The following is a 23810-nucleotide window of genomic DNA, read 5'->3' on the forward strand; positions in this document are numbered from 1 at the left end:
ACTTTTATTTTAAAAGCATGTTATCTAAATAAATTCATCAGGTAGACTACACATTCTGAAAAATCTTCTAATATAGCACAGTGGAAACAGATATCACTGCCCTGACTACTGCTGGGATTAATTTTGATCCTAAATTTGTCTCACAGTGGAAGTTCATGCCCATTCCTGAACAGCCAGGTGGACATTGTGGCTTTTTGAGAAAGGGGGAAGCACTTGGGGAAGGGGTTCTTGAAATCTTCCTGTGTTGTGTATTTGGTTGCTATGTCCATTTTGTCTTCTGTTTTTGCTTTAGCTATGGAAAATTAGAGGATTTTGTATGATTTTGTTCAATAATTCACCTGTTTTGTAGATAATTCTAGGAAACTGGCTTACATTTTTTGTTGTCTCTTCAGATGACAGCCTAATATGATTGTGATGGTTGTCACGTACAATAAAATTAAGGTAGAAACTTAATTAAAATCAGTCTTACTTCAATTCCAGACACTAACTTACATGAACAGTATATCACAAGATCTAATTGATCTGCCTAGGTGTTTCAAAATCCTGAAACAATAAATTAATCTTGAATACAAATAGCAAACAAAAACATGTAACTTCTCAACAGCCTGTGAAATCACAATGTACTGGAATATCACACTGGCTATAAAGGACAGAATTCTTAGAACAAGAACCAAAGCTGATGGAGCACCAGTGAATGAATATGACATCCCTACATGTAGTTGCCAGTTTTTACCAGATTTCAAATGGCACTGTGAATTTGACAATTCCTTTGTTAGGTACATGGTGTGTTGGTGTTGGAAGGTAGTATCAGCCAAAAAGAATTTTAGACTTTGTGTAGTACTCTATTCTAATTACCTTCTCTTCTGCAATTTCACATATTGTCTCTGTTTGCAGGAACTGCAATAAGGGCTTTCCTGTATATTACTTCTGGCCATTCTTGTTTGCTTTGTTATGTTCCATGGGGCGTGTTCAGTTGAATTTGATTTGGATTATGTTTTGATTACATTTCCAGGGAGACTCGGCGAATGTTGGAAAGAGTCGTTTATCAACCAGCAAATCCAGAAACCATAGTGTCGGTGGCACGCTGGTACCTCCTTCAACATCTGTATGCCAAAGATGATTATGAATTAATAGATGTAAGACAGTCCACCTTATACAGAACTTCTATCTATTTACATTTGATATTATACTTGCAATGGCAAGTGGGGTGGAAGGAGGCTAGGAAGGTGTTGGCAGACCTGCTCTTGAGGTGCAAATATACTTCAGTTTTTGAAATCAACACTAGCTTGTTTGAATGTCTTTTCATTCCTCCATGCAGTAATGAAAAAATAAAACAGTAAAGTCTGCAGCTCAAACTTGGAACAGTTCTACTGGTGATTCTTCAGTAGACATGAGGACCATTTAATCCAAATTTTAGCAATAATAATGTTAATTCCCTCTAGCCTGGCTGGAACATGTCATGTCCCTGGCCCAAAAGATCTGAGCAGCAAAATCTCTGTGCTCTCTATGAAAGACTTACATGTGTAATGATACATTCTTTTAAGTACATAGTAGATGCTGCATTAGTTTCTGTTGACAGTTCTTCACTAATGTATTTGATCAAACTCACAAATCCATGCAGCTTTTTCATGTAGTGCAAGTGGGGTGTCATTCATTTTGGCTTATAATGAGAACTTCTTTTCTCCTCAAAATGTGAATACACTCTCCTATCCTCAGTGCTGCCAATGATGGTGAGGTCTTTTGCCCATATTATCAGCTGTTCTCTGGTGAAATGTTGAATCCAATACAAAGTACATTTGGAGGTACATATAAAAAGATGTGGGCAAAAATCCATACATAGACATGCACAGACACAGATAAAAAAAGATAGATTTAATGAGTTCAGAAGATCCTGGTATGATCTCATTGCACTTGTTTCTGCAAAGTCATCTATATTCCCTGCTGATGAGTATGATAATAATGGCTGGAGATTTGCTTGGTTCTGCTTAATGGTTCTCCTTTTCAGTATGTATAATGTCATCAGGTTACAAGAGATGTGCCAGAAGCTTATGGGCATTAGGTTGCTGTGGGACCTTTTTTTTAAGGTCCCTAGTAGAAAAGCTCCAAATATGATGTATGGAAAAGAAATCAGGGAAGTGTGAATTTAACTGCGGGAGGGAAAAGGCAGGTTTTTTAAAGCAACTACAGAGAACACTTCAGTTTGTCAAATGGAGATTTATACAAAGGTAAGATTTATACAAAGCAAGAGACAAGTGTGTGTCAGCAGGAAAATAGGTCTGCTTGTTAATTGCCAGCAGGTAACTACTGATGCTTTTACAGAGCATTGCAATTGATTACAGTCATTAGAGTGCAGAGTATGGATCTTTTAAGCAAGTTGATGTGTAATGCTGATTATTTCCTATTTGGGGATTATGGGTTAGATGATCTTTTAGCAAAATGGTCTATCAGGAATGAAAGTACATTTCAGATTGCCATTAAAACACTAACCAAAAAACTTAAATTCTCAGGTCATTCTTTATTTTTCTCTGCAGGTGCTTATAGAAAATGCCAAAGCTAATGGAGATATTAGAGCTCTGGAACTAAATGAGAAATTGTCAACAAGTGCCTAGAATGTACTGTCTCAAGCAAAATACTCTTATGTTCATCCAGTTCAATTAGTTCACCTTCCAGAAGTGTATAGAGTTTGAGCTGTTTTGTTTGTTATGTCTGATTTATTTTTTTTTCTGTTTCATCAACTGCAGCCTTGTCTTTAATTTTGCTTTTTCTTGAACAAATGTAGGTTATTTTCATGTTGAGTTACACACATAAAATCACATTTATTTTGAAAAGAAAACTCTGAAATTTGCTTTTGTTTTTTCCCCCACTTAAACTTTGTCACTATTCACAATAGAGTATTTCCCCCCTAACTTGGGTAGCAAACAGAATTCCCCTTTATCTACTCATGCATCTCTGTCAGGTCTGAGGATTCCTGGGCTCTGATACCTTCCGGACTACAGCTAGGGCCCCCTACCAGGAGGGCTGGCAGGAGCTGGGGGACAGGAGCTGGGTGTTCCTTTGGTCCAGGTGTCTTCCAGATACCTTCTGTCCCATCTGGGTCACTAGAACTGATGCCTTGTGAAGGCTGACCTAGAACAGAGACTAGATGGAGTCAAAGAATAAAGTAGGTATTTATTAGAAGGCCTCAATGGATACACCTTGGGCAGTACAAGAGCCCAGCCAGGGCTACACCCAAGATGAACCCAAAATGGTCACAAAAATGGATGACTGCTCACATGTCTCTCACTTTTATAAGTTTTGGTCCATTAGCATATTGGAGTGAATTGTCCAGTTATAGCTTTACGTTACGAAGTCCCGTCCTTGTTTTTCTCTCTGCAGTCCACGTTGTTTATGCTCTTGGGCCTGAGATTTGGGTGGTTGTCCTTGGTCCCAAGCTAGGAAAGGAATTGTTTTGTCTACCTACTCTGTGAAGAAAGCTTACCATCCCTTAATATGAAGCTCAGACCCACACGTTAAAGTAATAAAGAATCTGAAAAATATACAAGCTAAAACCTGAGGAATCATTTGATCACATAGATGTACAATTATTAACTCCACTGCCAGCGATGCCAGATTTTCTTGGCACAGAATCTTAAGAGCTGGGTAGCAAACAACTTCTGTCATCTCTTGGTGACTCAGCTGCTGATTGCTTAATTGGATGAATCATGACAACTGTTCTTAAGATATGTTGTTATTTTACTTTTATGTACATGAAAATAAAAAATAAATAAAGCAACGACTCTGACCTGTGAAAGTTACCATGAGGATGTTCACTCTGTTAACAGGAGTAATGATAGCGGTCCATTTTCTAGTTTAAATCTTCTTAAAATTTCTATCCAGGAGAGTCTTACAATGGCTTATACAATCCCATGTTGTAGGCAGGAAAGGGCACTTAAAAAGCATGCAGTGGGACAGCATTGAACATGCACTTGCCTTTGGAACCAGTAGTTCTGGGCTTACTGAAAACAGGATGCTGAGTTGGAGTGCAAGTCACACACAGTGATCTCTGGAGAGTGTGCCACTGTCATTTTAACAGGAAAACTCAACTCAAATCTGTGGAGGTAAGACAAAACCTCTGAATAGCAAGAATCTCTCTTTATCTTCCACATTTTCATTCTCTCACTTTCCTTAAGATTATTTTCTTTAAATTTAGATTGATTATACTTCACAGAGCTGCTATCAAATAGCCCTGAACTATCAGTAACTGCAAACCTGAAATGGAAATGCTGCAAAAGCCAGACATGTGACTCTCAAGGGTAGCTGTAACTTTTTTTAGCTTCCTACTATTAAAAGCCTGGAGAAATTCTTCCAGCCTATGGTTTGTATCCTTGGCATATGGTCTTGGTATGTGTGCCACCCACTCTAGTCGAAAAGCTGTCATCATCAGCCTCCTGGCAGCACAGTAAGCAACTGCCTTCCCCTCTTAATCCTTCTGTGTGAGCATTAGCCTAGACTTTGCTAGTACTGAGCCCTGAATACCTTCTAGCATCTAGGAAAACCAACAGGTGACAACAGCCCAGGGACGCCAGCTGAGTAACTGTCAACTGTGAACATTCCATATTAGAAAAAAAAAAAGTAGTTGTACAGCGTTTTTTTTCTGTTCAGAAGACCATGAACTTGCTTTTACCGTAAACAGTGATGAGCTCCTTGTCTAAGATAATTACAGAGCCCAGAGTTGTATTACATACACTGTAGGAAAAAAAACTCCAAAAACCTCTGTGAGTTGTGAAGTACTCAGTGAAAAGTGTCCAGGGAAGATGAGTTTAAATTTAAGCTTTTGTAAAATTCAACAACATGAGGTAAAAGTCTTGCTCTCCTGATTTTTGAGCAATGTATAGCCTCTACAAAATTGGCACATAGTAACAAGTCTGCTGTAACACTGGCAAAGCTTGTCAATAAAAGGAGGTTGAGGCAACCATGTATTTTATGTAATGTAGGTCACAGCAAAATACAAAGACACATAAGCATCACTGATCTGGGGAATTGAGAATTTCTTATTGATTTCACTGCCTGGGAAGTCATTGTTATTCAGCTGCTCTTGCTGTAAAGGAGGGAAAATATAAACATTGTCCAACTATAAGTTATTATGTTGGTTTATGCTGAAGGCAGAATGGAATCAAATCTAATGAATTGAAGGTTGAACTTTTCATGGCTTCAGATACTAGAGGTTACTTTTTAACCCCATGCTGGTTCTCACTAGAGAGAGCACCTTTAAGGCTAGCTCTTGTTGGTCACTCTTCTGGGAGTCACTTGGATAGTGTTTTCTTCGTACATTTCTGAATTTTCTTTTTTTCAAGTTTCATTTTGTGTCCCTTGTTTGTTTGAGCAGCTCCAGAGATTCATGAATAGACTGAAGTCCTGTAAAAGAATAGGAACAATTAATTAAATAGTGGTTGCTTTAAACACATTAGAAGATGATTCTTTGTCTCTGTGAAGGTTTCTGACCCATGTTTAATACTAATCACATTAAATCAAATCTATCCCATTATTTTATTGAATAGCATGAAAACACAGTAGCAGCTTGGGTTGCAAGCTCCTTGTTACTGGGAGCTGTCTTCCAACGCATTGGACAACACCAAGCATGATTACAACTGTGATTGACCTCAGGTATGTGATGTGGCAGAAAGAAGACACTGTCTGTCTTTTAAAAAGGTGGGATTGTTTGCTTTTAAGGTTATTCTTTTCATTTAGCATTGGGAGTTTCTTACTGGTTTGTTTTTTTTTTCAAGACCACAATCAAAAACTCTGTTTCCCATCAGATGCTGATACTGTGGCTCTGCAGTTTGCCTACCACATAGCAGAGTTGGTGCTGTGGATTTCCCAAAGTTGTAGGAACTGTAAATAGACTTACTTCTCATCTGAGATGGACACTGTTCTATTGTGCACTTGTGGGAGAATGGGAGCTCAGCTTCACCAGCTGTTTGTGCTGTGTATAAGTGTATAAAAAGGAAGCAATAGGAGCATGCAGACAGTTTTTTCCAAAACAGAGCTACAGAGCACCTGATACACATTTTTTTGCACCACTGTACAGTCAAATACTGTTGAATAAAGACTGTAGAATTGTAAGCTGCTGTTACCTTGCTGATTGCAATAGCTTTCAAATTACAGTGCAGTAGCTCTTTGAGTTTGTTCAGCATCTCACATAGTTGTTAACTTCTTAGGAACTAAGAACTGAGCAGCCTTCTATTTTTTTCTTGAAGTGCTTATTACAACGTGGCTGCCAATGACATGTTTTTCTTTCTGGAACAGTTCTTTAATATGGATTCATTTTGTCACTGCTGCAGTCAAAACAAATTGCTTCATAGTGCTTAGAATTTTACAGATTCCAGACACATCTCTGATTTCCAGGATGCCAATCTGTGCTGAAGCACCAACAGCTGCTGAGACAGTCAAGAGGCTGCCTCTGTCCCCTTCAAGCTGCTCTGTACCTCTTCAGCAGCCTCCTGTTGCAGGGTCAGCCCTGCCAGATGACTGTCAAGGGGAAACAGTCCTTGGACTTTGAACACAAGCATGGCCAAAGTTTGGTATAAACAAAGCTCTTCTGTCCTTATTTTCCACAGGCTTATTTTCAACTTCCTTGAAGTAAAGAAACCTCTTAGCACCAAGATCTTTTATTCTGGAATTTCTTAGCCATTACTTTCTTTGAGAGCTGTCTTGTGCTCACTCAGACGGTCTTCTAGACAGCTAAGCCTTATCCTATCAAGCTGCACAAAGACCTTAACTAACAGAGAGCTTTGTTTACTACAGCCTTGAGGCAGGGCTTATGGGTGGGTTGCAGATGATGAAGGAATTGGAGGTGAAGTGAAGAGCTGGAGTACTAGATCATAGACATTCTGAAAGATGAGAAACCAGACGCTCAGGTTTCAGATGAGAGCATGTAAGATATGAAATACTTGTGTAGTGATTTTCAGGCTTCTGTTCCTTTGGAGAGAGGGCTTAGTGATTTTTTTTTTTTTTTTAATAACCTGCTACATCCACTGTGTTTCCACCATCAGCTGCAAACAGGAGGGTATTATGATGGACTAGATTTGAGTCACGCAGAACAGATTACAGTGGGTGAAATCTTCCTCTGAAGACCAAGTACTCAGTGACTCAGGAGAAAGTCTTCATAATTGCTGTGAACAGCTAGAATCATCTGGTGAAGTGCCTTATGCTTTGTGAGATACATCACAATGACTGTCCCCGTAAGAAGCAGCTGCCATGTATCAGCAATACCATCTGACTGCTTCTTTCTTCTTTTGCACAATGCATGCTCTGTGTTGAGTAGCTGCAACTCATCCAGTTGCCTCTTTTTCCAGCTACTGTTGGTGGAAAATGGGGAGTAAAGCATTGAAATAATACAAAACCATTAAATAGGATCACAGCAGCAAGCTCTATACAAGAGAGAATCACTGCTGCCTCCATACTAAGGTTAGAGATCTTCCTAAAAATAAATGGGTGCTCTAAAAAAGCTGGAAAACGTATTGTGAAGTTGCCTTTAAATGAAAGATCATTACCTTGACACTCTTGTGCAAAAGTCATGCTGGCTGTTTGCAAAGATAGGTGGGTTAAACTGAGAGACGTCTGTGTGCGGGGTTTTTGAGAGAGACAGAGTCACTTTAATATCTTTTTGTCTTTGTTGGGAAGTGGTTTCTGCAGCAGCAGGTTACTGTAGAAATATATATTTAAAATAAATGGAATGAAATCTCATTCTCACATGATATCTATTAATTTTGTACTTCCTCAAGCTCTTTCCAGATCTGTCTTTTAATTTTGGCCATTCTTGCATGCAGTTTTTTTCATCTGATACAACTTTTCATACTTCTGTGGTCTATCAATTTTTTTTCATTTTAGTGATGGAAATACCAGCTTTTCTTCTGCTCTTTTTTACTGCTCTTTCCTTTAAATATGTAATATGGGTTCATGCGCACATTAACCTGTCTTCTGCTACCCATATGTTGAGTTGGTCTTGCTTTCTAGTCCCATGTGGGACAGCACTCCATAAATTGCAAGGAGACGTCTGGTACCCCAGAGAACATGTCAATCCTGTCTTCCACAATGAACCAAGTAAACCAGGAAATTTCTTTTCCTGGCTTGGCCAGGACAAATGTGGTTTTAAATATTTTTTAAATTTATTTATTTTTATTCAATCATTTAAATCCAGTGATTTGATGTCATACTGTGCAGTGTGAGACTCTTTTCAAGTTGCTTTCATGAGCCCATCTCAAGCCCAAGCTTTCTGACAAAAGAAGTGCAATGTAGTGGTGTAAACCCAGCTCAGCTGCTGGCATGAATAGTGAGGCTGAGCCCTGTAAGAGCTCTCTGAGGGATAGCAAGCTGTCCCCTCCCACTTCTGAGCCAATACAGCTTTGGAGGCAATGCCCCCTTGATGGTATGCTCCAACCTGAGCTGCACAGTTGCCCATGCCTTTGTCTTCAAGTTGTACTGCATCCTCTGGTCAACTCCAAATCTTGTCAATATGGCCAAAACCCTCTGACCTTCTTTAGACCTTGCAATACAAGGGAGTCCTGTGGCTCTACCTCCCAGGGAGGGTGTTTGCAAATCTGGCAGATTTGTTGTGTTGGAATACGCTCTGAGTTTACCAACACTGCTGCGGGGCACAGGTGGCTGATGGAGTGAGTCATTTCCGTGAATAACTGAGCTGCTGCCCTGTGCTCCCAGGATGGCTCCATCACCTGCAGACAGCCTGCCAGATCCATCATCCCTCGGGATGGCATTCCTTCGCAGACTCCTGTGCAAAGGAGCATTGCTGAAGACAGCTGCCAGAGTATAATCTGCTGAGCAGAACTGCCCTCCTATTGCAGGCTGAAGCTCATCGCCTGCATTTTTCTAGCACCCCTGCTGAGGTTTCCTTCAGCTCCCAGGGCCTGAACTGTGCTTCCACTGAAATGACATGCAAAGGAGCAACATACATGCCTCTGTGTACACGTCTGTGTACACACAATAATGCATTCCTTATTCAACTTACTTAAGAGGGGCTTTGAAAGATTTAACTCCTGGTAATGCTGCATTTTTTTTGTCACAGCAGTCTGTCTTAGGGGAGAGTAACCACATTTATTGGGGTGTTTTCTGCAAAATAATCACAAAATCTGTTAGTGGAGGATGGAAATTCAAATTATAGCTTTGAGATACCAACTGAGAAGTCAGAAACGTTTTTAATATCTTCCTGGCTGCACTAAATGTTGTTTGCCTTAAGTACAAAAGATTATCATCAGACAGAAGAAATGGAGATTAAAGTCCAGGAGCATAATAGCTCTAAGCAATTTCTAAACCTGATTTTGATCTGCAGCCTTCATCCTGATGCTAGGATACGGTGATCATGTTCTAATCTCTTTTGAATTCTGAAGTGGAATTAATTACACATGACAAAGGAGGAGAAACTTTAAAAGCTGTGAGGGAATTAATTGAAAGGCTTGGTCCTGTGCCAAGCACTAACTGCTGCAGTGGAACAGAAGCATGCCATATCATTACTGACCACACGATGGTGAGGGTTTGTTTAAATTTAAAACCCGGAACAGACAATCTCTTCCTTTTCTAAAGAAGAAGAGATCATCATTCTATCATTCCTTGTCAATGAATGATACTGGATGGTGCTCTGTGATGGCACCAATGCTCACCTTGGTACAGGGAAACACTATGGCTGAGCACATTGGCGTTACACAGATGTAAAGTGGTGCCATAATCCAGGACTTCTTCCTTTCCCAGCATGTCCAACGCTCTGTGTGATCTCTGTCTTTAAGAACAAAAATTCCTTGGATGAGGATCAGGCCCTGACTTTGCTGCTGGCCCTGCTTGAGCAAGGGGTTGAACCTTATCTTGCAGATTTCCCTTCCAAAATTAATCTCCGATTATACTCTGATTACAACTTACCATTTTGCTGGCTGTGTCCTAAGGCACCTGGTTTTGTGTTGGATCTCAGGTCCTGTGTGCATGGTTTGGTACCTTCTGGGATCAGGGTGAAGGAGTGTTGCTGCTCATTCTTGCTCCTGGCATGCCAGTGGAGGCCACCCCAGTGTAGTGGGATGTCATCCTGGAGAGTCTTACCAGTCTCTCCTTTACCAAGTTAAGCAGCCAGTGCCTGTGCTGGGCTTGATTTTCCTGAGACCATGTCAGCGGTGCTTCTGTACACATCTGCTGAAGGAGTAGCTGATCTCTGAGGTCATTTAGAATACTTGTCAACCTAAAATTATGACTATGTCTCTGTCAGACTATGAAGTAGTCTTGAGTCACTTGAGTAAATTGTTTAAATTACTCCAAATGCCCTCAATAATTTCCTAGCAACTCCTAAATTAATTTTTTTCATCGGTACTTATCTTGAAGGTTGTATCTACATGCCAAAATACAATTTCTGCAGTGTGTCTACTTTTGAAAGTAGATTTTTCACCTGAGGGGTGAAAAGTGTTGATTTCATATTTGAATTAACTCTGTTTGAAGAAACTACACCATCCCATTTAACATGGACTCTGTTGCTGGGCATCAGTGAACACAGCTTGAAAATTAAGTTTGTAAGGATCAAAAATGCTTGGAAGTAAAACAAAAAGAGAATGCGACTTGCCTTTAAAGCAGCAGTTGGACAGACATGTGAAAGCCCATACAAAGGCATTAAAGCAGGCATAACCTGAAGACAGGCAAGTATCACAAAAAATTTAATGTCATTGTGTTAATTTTAAACATATGCTTGCTAGCAAGCAATAATCACAATTTGTTTGGGCCTCAGTTAAGATAAAAAGCCTGCTTGCTTCTGGCCCTTCTAATATTTAATACCACTTTTCAAAAGGATGTTTGAACTGAAGTACTTTATATAGAGACTAACAACAGCTCTGCATCAGTCAAATGAAGTGCAAATGACTGTAAATTTGGTCAAAAACCCTAATGATAGCAAAATCTATCTAATTCGTATGTTATTTCAGTTTGCAATATCTTTTCAAATCATAGAATGGTTTGGGTTGGAAGGGGCTTTAGAGATCATCTTGTTCCAACCCCTCCACTGTGTCCTGGGACATGTCTACTAGACCAGCTGGCTCCAAGCCCTCTACAACCTGGTTTCAACAGCTCCAGAGAAGCGTTGTCCACAGCTTCTCTAAGCAACCTCTGCTAGCGGTTCACCACCCTCACAATAAAAAATTTATTCCTTACATCTAATCTACATCTCTCTTTAACATTCAAACAGTTCCCTTACAGAAGCAGTTGTTAAGTCAGTTTATCACTATTACTCATTTAAGTAGTTCTAAGATTTAATTTTTCAAGAGTAAAAAATTGTTTCATTAGATTTGTTATTTTTAATTTAAACCAGGTACCTGTGGTCAGAAAGTTTGTTTCCTGGAACACTAATCTTTGTTCAAAAGAAAATAAAATGGTGCTGTGATAGTGTGTTTGTGATGCAGAGGAGCATCCAACCTCAGCAGGGGAAGGAAAGGTCTACAGGCACTGTTTGTTACAGAGTGGTATCAACCATCAACCAACCTCTGTGTTCCAGTCCAGCCCCTCCTGGTTATTAAAAAAATAACCCTGTCCTGACCAGAACCAGGACATTGGAATAAGGCAAATAAACTAAAATCAATGGTCAGTTTTGTTCAAAGGCTCAAAACCAACCTCTGGCAGCTGGCATCTGATTTCACTTCAATTTCTCTGCAAATGAAAAAGGAGAAAGAAGGGAATATTTATACCTAAAAATTAGGTATTTGAGATTGTGTTTAGGTGACATAGAAAAGATTTGGCAAAGTCTGCCTTGAGCACAAATAATTGGAAATGAGAGGAAATAATTCATTTTTTATTAAGTTATTTTACAAATACTGAAAATTATTGTTGTGAACAACACTAGCAGTTACCTCATGAGGTTACATGACCTCTGTGGCTCAGATCAAATGAGCACAATGGTCTCTTTGGGATGCAGATCCTGCCAGCCTCAGCCAAGATGCTGAGGAGGATGAAGGTGGTTGGGCTCAATCTTGAGGGACACACTTGACAATGACAAAATTATTATTTTTAATAACAATGTAATTATTTTATTTTTTAAACTTTCTCCCATTAGTATCCCTCTTCCATGAAGCTTACAAAGATATATATATTTAGCAGGAGTAAGGCCACATATACAGATAGTTTACTACACTCTTTGGCCCAACAAAGACTTGAAATATTAATAAAGAGGTACTCATGGATATTTAATAAAAGCATACTCCAATAGTACTACCGTTAATTTTCATATGTGAAAATAGATCTATCTAATAGATCTATTGAAATTACTTTAGGCAGTGGAATGCAGCTATTCTAACCTAACTGACTCCAAGAAAGAAGAGATAAGCATCCACTCTTCTGTGAAGAGTCAAATCTCTGAGCAAGGCTCAATTACCATGAAATCCTGCAATATGTTTAAAATTAATCTGGATTTCAGTAAAAATATCACTTTGTACATTTACAGCACAACTGCAGACTGCAGTCAAAGATGACTGGGTCCCTGACAGCTGCACATTAATTGAAGAGCTAATTGGGCTGATTTGTCAAATTTTATGCAGAAGATCCAGTCTGTTCCAGAAGTTAAATTTTATTTCAGTTCTATAAAAAGAGCACATAAATGTGGTAGACTTCTAAAGCAGAAGTGTGAAAGGAAACAGATATTCCCTGAAGGACATTGAATTTATTTAAATTTTATATTAACTGGAAAAATATCTCAGTATTTAGTAAATAAATGCTTTGTATTTTATTTTAAATATGCAATGCCAACACATCTTAGTGTCTACAAAGCCTCCTCTCTTCAAGATTCTTATTTCTGATCACAACTTTAGTAGGATCTCATTAGCTTTTGATAAGCTCCTCTTTTACTTCTATTCAGTTTCCAATTTCTTTTCTGACATTTTTCTGATTTCTCTTCCCTCTTAGATTGGTGACATTTCTTGTCCCTTTTATATCATCTTGATCTCTATCATTTACTGCTCTCTGTCTCCTTGTTTCTCCTTCTCTTTTCCCAACTTTAATATGTTGACCACTTTAGCCAATTTCCTCATTTGCCTGTACTTACTTTCCTTTCACTTGCTGAGATTTTTTTCTTTTAAAGTCCTATTCTATTTTTATTGCTGAATCGAACTCAGATTAAGTCTTACTTAAATAAGTCTTCAATCAATTACTTTACCATTTTAAGGGGTAGAACTATTGCCTTTGAAATATTGTTAGTGAAGGATTGTTATAATCAGATTTTAAATTTTTGCACTAGGTCTGCTATTCAGTGCTTAGCTGCTTTTCATTGTTCTGAATATGGCTGCCAGATACTTTTGTTCATTGCATCCCTCCCTGGAGCTCCCCTTTCGCTAAACCCTCTCAAGAGTAACATCTCACCCTAAAAGTATTTCTGAATCTACAACAGCAAAAATACACTAAGTAAATGATAAACAAATAATTCACAAAACTGTGGGCACATGAGGTTGTGCAGCCACTCTAGGTGTGCCCACCTTTCTTCATCAGCAGCACCACTGTCCCAGGAAGCTGTCTGAGAAGTGGGTAGATGTGCAAATGCATAAAGAATTTTTCTTTTGTACATTAGGCAAGTCACAAATTAGCCGTAATTATAATGGTAAATCGGACCTTTGTATTTTGTGCCTTTCTTTAAAGTATGGAAAGTTAATTGGTTTATACCTTTCTTACAGGTGGCATTTAGTGCCTCACTTTGTTAATTAACTTGTGGGACAACACACTTTTATTTTGTGTTTTCATTATTTTATGGCATAGACCTTCATTAACTTTCTCTTAATGTTTCAAATGGATGTTGATTAACTGGTTTGTTCTGCTGTTTCATGGCATCCTGTTCATCACCTTAAAGCAGTTAGAGTGAATTACTATAATGAAAAATTGTCAATCACCTTGCTGACAGCCTAAATAGACCAGCTTTTTGTCATCACCAGATGATGCATGGACACTGAGGTACACCTTTGGAGTGCATAGATCAAGCAAATACAAGTTAACTGCAGATAAGAGAGGCAAAGGCCAGAACGTCAATCAAAAGGAGCCACTGATTTGAAGAACAAGGGGACCAGGGCTCAACGGTCCCCTAGGAAACCCAAGGCAAGATCTGCAAGACTTCACAAGAAGCACACAAGGTAAGAAAGAAGAAGATTAATGGAGCAGGCATTCAGTTACAAGAGAAAGAATCCTGAATATTCTATACAGAGAATACTTGCTAATAGAGGATTTGAAGAGAGGAGAGAACAAGGTTTTCAGCATGGAGGTAATGCAACTACATCCACATTACTGTGTAGCTGGAGGGTTGAGAGCCCTGCCTGAGGACCCACAGATGTGGAAAGCTTTGCAAAAACCCTCAATTGTCTTCGAAGTGCTTCAAGACTTGATGCACTTCAAGACTTCATGTCTTCTCACATCTCATTTTCCCTTCACATAACATCATTATTGTGTGCAGAGTGGTTGAAGGTATTATTGCTCTTTGGCAGATTGAATGAGGAAGAGAATGGGATGCTTGCGATTTGCATAAATGTTACTCTAATTTGTTGCTTCCCAGAGGAGATATTCCAGAGCTTACAGTGAGATCATGATTTTCCAGCTACAGAAAATGGAGTCTGAGGAGTGTACCAGCACCAGTGCAGATGGACTGGGAATTGTACACAAAGTGCGAGCTTTGAATATAAATTAAAAAGTATAAGGAAATTAAAACCTCTGATGGTTATAGCAAAGCATTTAATTAGAGATGAAAGTATAGCTACCTGCTATTTATTTCAAGAACCTTTATCACTGAAAGTCATGGTAGGAGCAGTGTATATTGTACTCCTGTACTTCCCAAAGTATTGTGTTTCTTGAAGAGTTGAATAACCTGACAGGTGCACAGCAGGGCTTTTGATTGTCTAGTGTTGTGTTGGACCTTTTCCCTGAGCAACAAAAATATCCATGAGACAAATGAATACAGTTGTAACCATCTGTGGATTGCTCATTCATTTGTTAATTCATTTATTCTTTTCTCAGTGTGCCTGAAAAAAATTAATCTGTATTAATCAGAAGAGTAGCTTTTTTTACAGTTTATTACCTAATTCTTGTTACTGTAATACATATTCCCATGCCAAAATAAATTCTTATTAAGAGGCAGAATGCAAATTAAATATATATTTTATCCAATGGGAATGCCAGTATAGCTGATTAAGGCTGTTTTTTAAAAGATCACTGCTACTTGACACATAAATATTTACATAGCGTAGAAATGTACTCAGAAGGTCCGAAAATTATAAAGCACAACAATCAGCAAGTATCGATCTATTTTTCAAGGAAAGAGACACTAAAAGAATAGACACAAATTGAATTAAGAACCAATCCACATTAATATTTTATACATGACAGAATACAGGAGAATCTATCATCTGCTGTGAGAAAGAGCAGTTACTCCCTTTAAAGTTTATTTATTCCCAGATAGCATTAGATTAAGGTTGGACTACAAATAAAGAGGAAAGCTGTCATCACAAGTTTGCATTTGGAAGGTTTCATCTAACTCAATAAGTGTAAATGGCATAAACATGAGCATTTGTCTCCGATCACTCTGTACTGTTCTGAAGGTACAAAACAATTTCAAATCCTGAAACTCGAGAACAGGAAAATGTGAAAAATTAATGAGGTAGTTGCAGTCCTCTGTCAGTTCTGGCTTGCATCTCAACCACAATGCTGGCAGCAGGTATGCAATTAAAGCTTGGCATTTCCCAAGGGGAACTTCAGCAGCAAAAAAAACCAAGAAAGTTCTGATGAATCCTGAATCATATTGAACTACACTGTGTCTTAGATTTATGGCAATCATTCACATAAAACTGGATTATAATATTGCTGTTGAAATGCCATTGATATGGCAGGTCTGGAAGTGCAATTCCAGTCACTTTTAATGAAGCTTTCCTTTTATGTAGTTTTCTTTTTTTTCACCTTAAAAAAAATACTCAGGATTTTGTTTCCAGCATCATAAGATGATTACTTTGGTGCCTTCATTATACATTTTCTATCTTCGGTATTGTTCTGAGATCCCACTTTTTAGATGTGGGAAACACTAACCAGTGCACCTAATATATGGACAAGGAAGGAAGAGGGGGCCTCATAACGTTGTGGCATTTTGTGAGTGCTCAGCTTCTTGTTTCTTCTGAGTGTGGGTTGGTTTTTTTTTGCTTCTTTATGCAAGTAGAAGCGGACTGGTTATTTTTCCCACCATTATCCTGTTGTCCTGTTTTCCTGAATTGCTTTTCTTTCCCCTGCTGCAGGCAGATACCCTAGCACAGAAGATGGGACCAAGCTCCAGTGCAGAGGATGAAGAGAAGCATCACACTTAGGAAAACACCAGAGAATGAGGTCATGGCTTTCCTAAAAGCATAAGCCTAAGGAGTCTGTCAACGTGAACTTAAAAACATCAGAAAACTCTTGCAGGTTCACCTGCTTTGTTCTAATATAAATCAACCACAGAGTTAACATGCCCACACATCTTTCTCTGCCAATTTTGGATGTGTTGGCATCAGTTTTTCATCTTGGATTCCCTGTCTCTCTCTAGAGTAGTCTAGAATCCTTTGGTATCCTATGGTTTTTTCCTTGCTCTCCTGGTAATTATACACAGAAAGGAAGACATCTTTGCATGCATTTTTTTTTTCTATAAATTGTGCATAGACCCAGCTATTTTCCCTATCCCACCATCGCATTCCTAGCTCTTCTTTACATCATATAATTTTCTTAATTTCAGAAAGGGGATGCTGGTCTTGGTACACTATTCAGGTATCAATCTCTGTGCCATATGAAGAGTGTTTTTTAGCTCCCTATTTCTCTGTGCTTCTCTTGCCCATGGCCATACTCCGGGCATTTCTGATGCTGCATCATTGCAAAAGTTCATGCTAAGTTATTTTATATACCTGTTGTATTCCTCAGACTTTTCAGGGGACACTCAGTCATGAAATATCTCCTCTTTGAAATTTCTCAGTCAGACCATATTAACAATATTTTCGGTTATTCTTTATTATTGCCTCATTCTTACTTGAGGTATTTTTGTGTTATCCATAAATGTCAGCAGCAGAGTTTTATAGGAAAATAGGAAAAGTGTATAAGTGGCCTCTGGAGTTTGGGAAAAAAAAAAAAAAAAAAGCAAGCTACTTCAAGAAGATTTCTTCCTTAGCAATTCCTTTTTCTGATATATCTGATATATCCATTCAGACAATTGTTAATCTCTGTGCTCTCTTACATACCACAGTTCCACTTTGTCTTTCTTTTTGAATCATAATATTTTTGTTACAAAGTGCCCCATGAAAGTCCACACATGTTAAACACATGCAATTACTTGTATAAATTAAAATTTATCATTTACTCAACAAGATCTACTTTCCAAAAGAAAAAGTACAGATTTTACTGAAAAAACTGGAGAGTTCTAAGTAGGAAGAAATAACTACTTCAGATGAAATGCAGACAAGCTAGAAAAGAAAAAAAATCACCAAAATTTTAAGTGTGCGATGAAGAATAAGACAGGAAAATATAGTTATTTTTTCATGGCTTGAAATTTTTTTCTAACGTGACAGCGTGAAAGCTCATATCTGATACTAAAATGGAGATATAAAATGAGTGTGAAATACTTTTATGCTACTCTGAATCGTCTCTGCATCAGTGTGCTACCAGAAATTAAAATGAGTGTCCTAGAATGACTCAAAACGTTGTATTCCATATCCATCTGTGCCAAAAAATTGTTACTTTGATGCCCAGGGGTGCACCTGGAAATGGAATTGCAAGACTGGGAGGTTTGCCATGGTCCCTTTAGAAGGTCAAAGCACCAGGAGGCAAGGCAAGCTCCCTCCACTTTGGATTTTTTTTTTTTTTAATATATTTTTTCCTCTCTTGTACTACCTCAAGGCAAATTTTGCAAGTGCTTGCCTGCCACTGCAGCACCTCTGGGCCAGGTGGCTTCACTCTGTGCCTGGTCACTACAGGTCGAGGGCAGCCCCTGCCCTGCCCTGCCCCGCCCCGCCCTGCCCTGCCCTGCCCTGCCCTGCCCTGCCCTGCTCTGCTGTCTCAGGCCACGAGGAAGGGAAAGCCCCTCCACGCATCCCACACCCTGGCCAAGTCGCAGCTGCTGGAGCATGCCAGGCTGCCTTTCTCAACAGAAGTGCTGCTTCTCTGAGGGATAAGCAGTAAAGAGGGAGAGGAAGGCTGATACCACCTTCCCTTTTTCTCCCTACACGAGGTTGCCCGTGGCAGCCTTCATCTTGGGAGGGCGGGAGTTACCCTGTCATTCTGGGTTTCTCTTTGTTCCTGAGGAGTTTGTGAGATCTAGAGATTTCGTAGATAGTGATTATCCACTTTTTTCCCTGTTGCTGCTTTGCTTATTAGTAAATTGGGTTTTTTTCCCCCTTATTTCTGCTCATATTAATTTTCTCCTTATTGGTGGAAAGGGATTGGTTGAAACTAAGGGAAGGTAACTAATTTTAGAGTGTCCATCTTTTAAACTGTCTTAAACCACAACACACTGTCATTCTTCCTCATAAGTCTCTAATACTAGATGTATTTATGGTCAGACTTTGATCTGCCAAATTAGTTTCTGTAGTGACACAATCCCATATTCTTGTTTGCATCTCAAAATTTGCATTTCAAAATACGCCTCAAAGCACCATTTCTGGGAGCAGGTCAAAGAATCATAGAATCACACAATAGTTTGGAAAAGACCTTAAAAGTTGTCTTATTCCAGCCTCCCTGGGAGACACTCCATTAGACCAGGCTGCTGAAAGCCCATCCAATCTGGCTTTGAACAGATAGGTCATCTAAAATTTCTCTGGACAATCTGTTTCGGTGCCTCAGCTTGTTTTTCTTTCTTGGGGAAAGTAAGTATATTTTTTCTCAAAAATCTATATCTATATAAATAATACATCATTTTTTCCTTGAAAAACACACTTTAGGCTGAAAAGTGTACAAGAAACTAGGAAATGCAAAAATTGGGAAATTAATTTTATTCTCCCCCTCAAACAGTTGCAGTACAATGCAGCCCTTAAAGAATAACACACTACTTTCGCTTCCTTTTAGCAGGGAACACCATGTGTTTCCTAGGAGGGGGCCAATGGCTAAGTGGAGAAGGCATTTGCACAAAGGGACGTCCTTAACACACACAGATGTGTGCAGGGCAGGGTTTGGTTCCAGTGAAAGCGTGGACCTGCTGTCAAAGTGCTTTATGGATACACCCTACCAGCCCTGAACGAGGATGTAGGCAAGCAGACATTGCTCTTTTGTCACTGTTGAGGCAGGGACAGATGAAAAGACTTGGTTCAGAAGGCAAAAGAAGAATAATCTTTATTAGCAGTAAGTAGCATTCCTTTTATAACCAGGATCGCTAAGGTGAAATGTGATTGGTCTCAAAGTGAAAGCCTTTCACACCCTTGGTGCACTGTGAATAGCCCACTGTGATAGAACATATCTGTAAACAACATGAACAGAAAAAGAGATAATAATTGTTTTCATTCCTTCTCCTAACATTCCCAGGCCAGGCCTGGGAGAATTCTCTCTCTTTTCTCTCTGACTGAACTGAGAACATCCACAGCTCTTTAACATCTTGTCCTTCCCTTATCATTCAGTATGTGTCCTAATAAGTGATTCATTACAGTTTTAGAAGTCTGATCTAAAGATGGAAGGAGTAGGCTCTTCTGAAGTGACTCATCCTGATGGTATCTGAATAGGTCACAAATATTAATTTAAGGAAACCCTTGTGCAGTTTCTGCGACCTTTAACAGATACAGAGAGGAGCCAGGGAAATGGATTTTACTTGTCAGGCTGAAAACAGAGGCCTGGGGCTGATATTTCAGTGTTTATTCAGCACTACACAACACTCATCTGGTCAAAGCACAGCTCTAACCCCTTTAAAATAAATACCCTATTGTGTAAAATACTATTTTTTTTATTGGCTTCTTAGTTGAAATGTTCCCCACTGAGTGGATTTTTTTTAATAATATAGAAAAGGACAAATATGAAGGAAAATTTCAATTTTAAATGGCTAAAGTTTGCAAGAATTGTTGCTGATGGGTTTGTTGGTCCCACAGGCTTGGAGCTGTAGGAGGGCCCAGGGACAGTCCTGCTGGGTTGTCATAGTTGTGCCAGTCCCACTTTCCCAAAAAAATGAGACAATTCAGCATCCACTAAAACTGGGGCACAGGTGATGGAGAAAGCTGTAATAACTCTGAAATAAAATATAATTTAAAATCTGTCATTTATGCACCTGTTCCTTGCCCTCCCTTGCTCACAGAGCATGGACAACCAAAATACTGAGTATCTTGGGCATTCCCATCTTTGTTCTGCATCAGAAAATAACGTTCTCAAAGCACAGAATGTACTGCACAACACAAGTGTATTTTTGGCAGTGTATTTAATACTGATGCAAGCCTGATGCCACAAGTCCATGAAGACGGAGACAGAGAATAGGACCACCAGTGCCTTGCTGTAAAAGCAGTACAAGATACAGCCATTCATTAGGATGAAAAGCAACTGCCTTGTGTTTATTGAGGGAAATCAAAAGTCTCCTTCTCCATCTTGTTCTCTGGACTCCTGCCAGCACTACTGTCCTGGAGCTTACCACCCCTGGGTAAAATGGAGCCATCCTGCTCTTGGCTGATGGTCACCCTGAGTCTGTGTGCAGGTTCTCAACTGAAACACTATTATCTTACGGGTTTTGTCAGAACTGATGACAGGCACATCTCCCCTCTACCCTGAGACTTTTAGTAGAAATGTTTTTCTTTGGCAGTTTGCAATCTTCTCCAGGCCTGATGAAGCAAGAATGTCTTATCAAAGGTCTGATCTTTAAGACCCTTTCCATCGACAACTATTCTATGATTTTTGACTTGGCACTAGTTTCTTTGATGTCCCTGATGCAGTGACAACTGGGACATTTCTCTGCCTCTGTCAGAGGAGTATCTTTAGTCATGCTCAGTTTCATTCTTAGTGGCAATAGCAAACCAGCATTTTCTCCAATATAGGCTTTTATGAAGGATATTCTTCCTGCTTTGGGGAAGATTTAGAGTAGGAGTGAATCAGATTTCCTCATGGAACCTTTCTTTTTATGTTAATGCTTGAGAAATCAACATTGATCAGCTACTCTGATTTGCGACATGCCAAAATAAATTCTCCAAATCTCTACTAATCCTTTAGAGGCTTTGACATGTTCTCACTTCACTGTTTTCTGTGCTGTCAGACCCTTATCAAATTCTCACAACCATCACACTAAGCAAACCCGCACCTGAGATTAGGACCTAGAGAAGAGTAATTTACAACCAAAGGAAAATATTACTTTTAGATGCTTACCAGCATATTTAGATGCTAAGAGCATATTTCTAGCAAAGCTGTACTGCAGATACTTGATCTGGATGGTGTTAGAGGAACTGGATAATCTAAAATAAGGAAGTGGTTTTACAGAATTGCTTACTACCATACAATCAAAGTCTTGAAAAAGAAATCAGTATGAAATTAGCATAGACCCTAATTTTAACTCAAATTAAATTCAGGTGAGCCATAACTGCATCGTTCTTGAGATAAATGTATAGGAGGTCAATTATTTCTTGAAGTACACAGAAAACCAATTGAATTTAGTGGCATTTTTAAGACATTTGAGGCTTCAAACCAAAAAAAAAAAAAAAACAGTCTGAAATTCTATTTCTAAATATTTTTGTATTTTACATCTTTGCCTGAAATAGGGGTTGGTAATGTCACATATAAATTTGACAAATAATAGTAAATAATCAAAGGTCTTTAGGCAGAAGAAGGACATCCCATTATGCATCTCCAATACCAAACCATCTATCAGTTTAAATAGAAAATGAGCCTGAACTTTCACTGCCATCTGTACTGAACTTTGTGAAGAGTTTTGATTGTGCAGAAGTTTGTATAGATTAGAATATTTGAGTAAGGAAAAGTAAGAAGTAAACAAAAACTTGAGCCTTGATTTTATACATTAGATGAAAACACACTCACTCTTTATTTCCCTTGAGCAAAATACCCTGCATGGTCTCTATTTCCCTTGAGCACAGTCTCCACACTCCAATAATACTGAAGGCAAATAGAATCTAAGCCTTTGAACTAAAACATCACCAAGATTCATTAATCTGCTTTTTCTTTTATATCACTTTTTCCTTTACTTTCCCTAGTCCCTTCCCCTCTGTTTTCATAAGTAACTTCAAGTGCCACTATACAAGAAAAAAATCAGAATTTAACTGCAGTGTCGTGACCATGGTGAGAACTTTGCTGCCACTGAAGCCAATCTTAGTGCTGGATGGACCATGGGATAGAGATGCACTACTAGAGGAAGGGAAATGCCCTTTGGTATGTGTTACCTCAATATTCTGGCTGAGCTTTTTGACAATGCTTGTGATGTGGTTTTTCAGCAGCTGGGCATCAGTCTCCTTGTGCTGAGAACCTTTGTTTCCCTTGAGGTAGGAGACATGGAAAGCCATGGTTCACTCCTGACTGGATAATTGCTCTTCCAGCAGGAGAGCCCTGTCTCCAGGCAAGGAGGAGGAGAAGGGTCTACCCTACAAAAACAAAAAAACCCTGTGTCATGTTAGACATGGTCAGCATGGTCTCCTTTCTGCAGTGGGGCTAGTCCCACCCCAGCTGTCAAGCCTGGCTGTTGTACTGGGGCTTTGATCCTCCCCCACACTGCTTATGCATCTCTGCGATAGCTCTAGAAACAGTAACATGGAGGGATAATTTGGGCACTGGCCCCCTTAATGGCCTTGGAGATGTAAATGATGTTTTGGTAGCATTTATGCAAAACCCAGCTAGCATCAGGATCTAGGCTAATGTTCAGAGGCAGAGGTTTTGAGATATTTCTGTAATGCCATTATTGAAATCCTCTTTTTAAGCTCTTCCTGTGTCAATTTAAATAAAGGCAAAAATAAATACAGTCAGTGACCATGTTCAAAAACACCCTGGTGGATATGGTGATGTTTGTACAGAACATCCCCAGGTTCCTGACTGAGAGTGGGCAAAAGGGGAGTGCATGCCAAGACCAGCAGCTCCTGTGCTTGGCTTGTATTATATACAGCTACCCACTGTAAAGAATTCTGAAATCCTACACGTTTTCTTACGACTACTGCCTCCTCTGAATCTGCTGCCTAAAACCCCTGCTAAGCCAGGGGCTCAAATATGTTTATCCTACTGCTCTCTAGTAGGATAAACTTGAAAGTACTTCTTTATGGCAGCCCCAGTGTCTCTCCTACCCTTGACAAGTGGTACTGTACAAGCACAGAGGCACCTACAGGTCCCAGTGCAGCTGACTGACATATTCATATCCCTCTTTTGGAAATCTCTTCAGGACAATCAAAACCAGGGCCTGCTATAGGCTGCTGGTGGCAGCACTATGCTTGTACCAAGCAGAACCCCCCTTAAAACACTGTTTGGTGAACAGAACACCATTCCCAAAATCTGCAGCTTCACAGCCTCTCACCAAAATAATCCCTTTTCCTTTCCCCATTTCTCAGGACCCTTCCCATCCCTCCAGCTGGGGTGGCCTCATTTTCCCATGGTGGCTCAGAGATTTGCCCTCACTGCTTGCCTTCCTCCTTTCCTTCTTCCCTCCTTCACTCCCAGTAATATAGCCTGCAAATCTTCTCCAGCAGCACAAAGACAGCACAGCTGTGGTAGCTCCAAGCTGTTTCTCCACTTCTATCTGGTCAGAAAACCAAATAAAATTAGGCAAAATTATATAAAATTAAATAAATTACCTCCAGGCTGAAAGTCAGTAACGTCACTTCTCTGCAACCCCGCATGACTCTAAACTTGCAGAAAATTCAAGACTTTGAAGTTTC

General features: G+C 39.4%; 2 protein-coding genes across 2 annotated transcripts in view; one reads left to right on the forward strand and one right to left on the reverse strand.

Annotated features, from left to right (window-relative positions):
- The window catches only part of SKIC3 (SKI3 subunit of superkiller complex), a 46725-nt gene extending 42935 nt beyond the window's left edge, over positions 1–3790 (forward strand). The window contains exons 39-40 of the mRNA XM_068177019.1: positions 1013–1136; positions 2532–3790. Coding sequence (XP_068033120.1) covers positions 1013–1136; positions 2532–2609 — 202 coding nt within the window. The 3' untranslated portion in view covers positions 2610–3790. The remainder of the gene's footprint in view (positions 1–1012; positions 1137–2531) is intronic.
- A 1492-nt stretch (positions 3791–5282) lies between these two features.
- On the reverse strand, positions 5283–22454 carry FAM81B (family with sequence similarity 81 member B). Its single transcript, XM_068177369.1, is given in 7 exon segments — positions 5283–5338; positions 5341–5396; positions 7735–7815; positions 7817–7910; positions 7953–7962; positions 10081–10236; positions 22335–22454. Coding segments are annotated over 7 exon segments (573 nt in total).
- Positions 22455–23810: the final 1356 nt, after the last annotated feature.

The sequence above is a fragment of the Anomalospiza imberbis genome, chromosome Z (genome assembly GCF_031753505.1).
Source record: "Anomalospiza imberbis isolate Cuckoo-Finch-1a 21T00152 chromosome Z, ASM3175350v1, whole genome shotgun sequence".
Lineage (NCBI taxonomy): Eukaryota > Metazoa > Chordata > Aves > Passeriformes > Viduidae > Anomalospiza > Anomalospiza imberbis.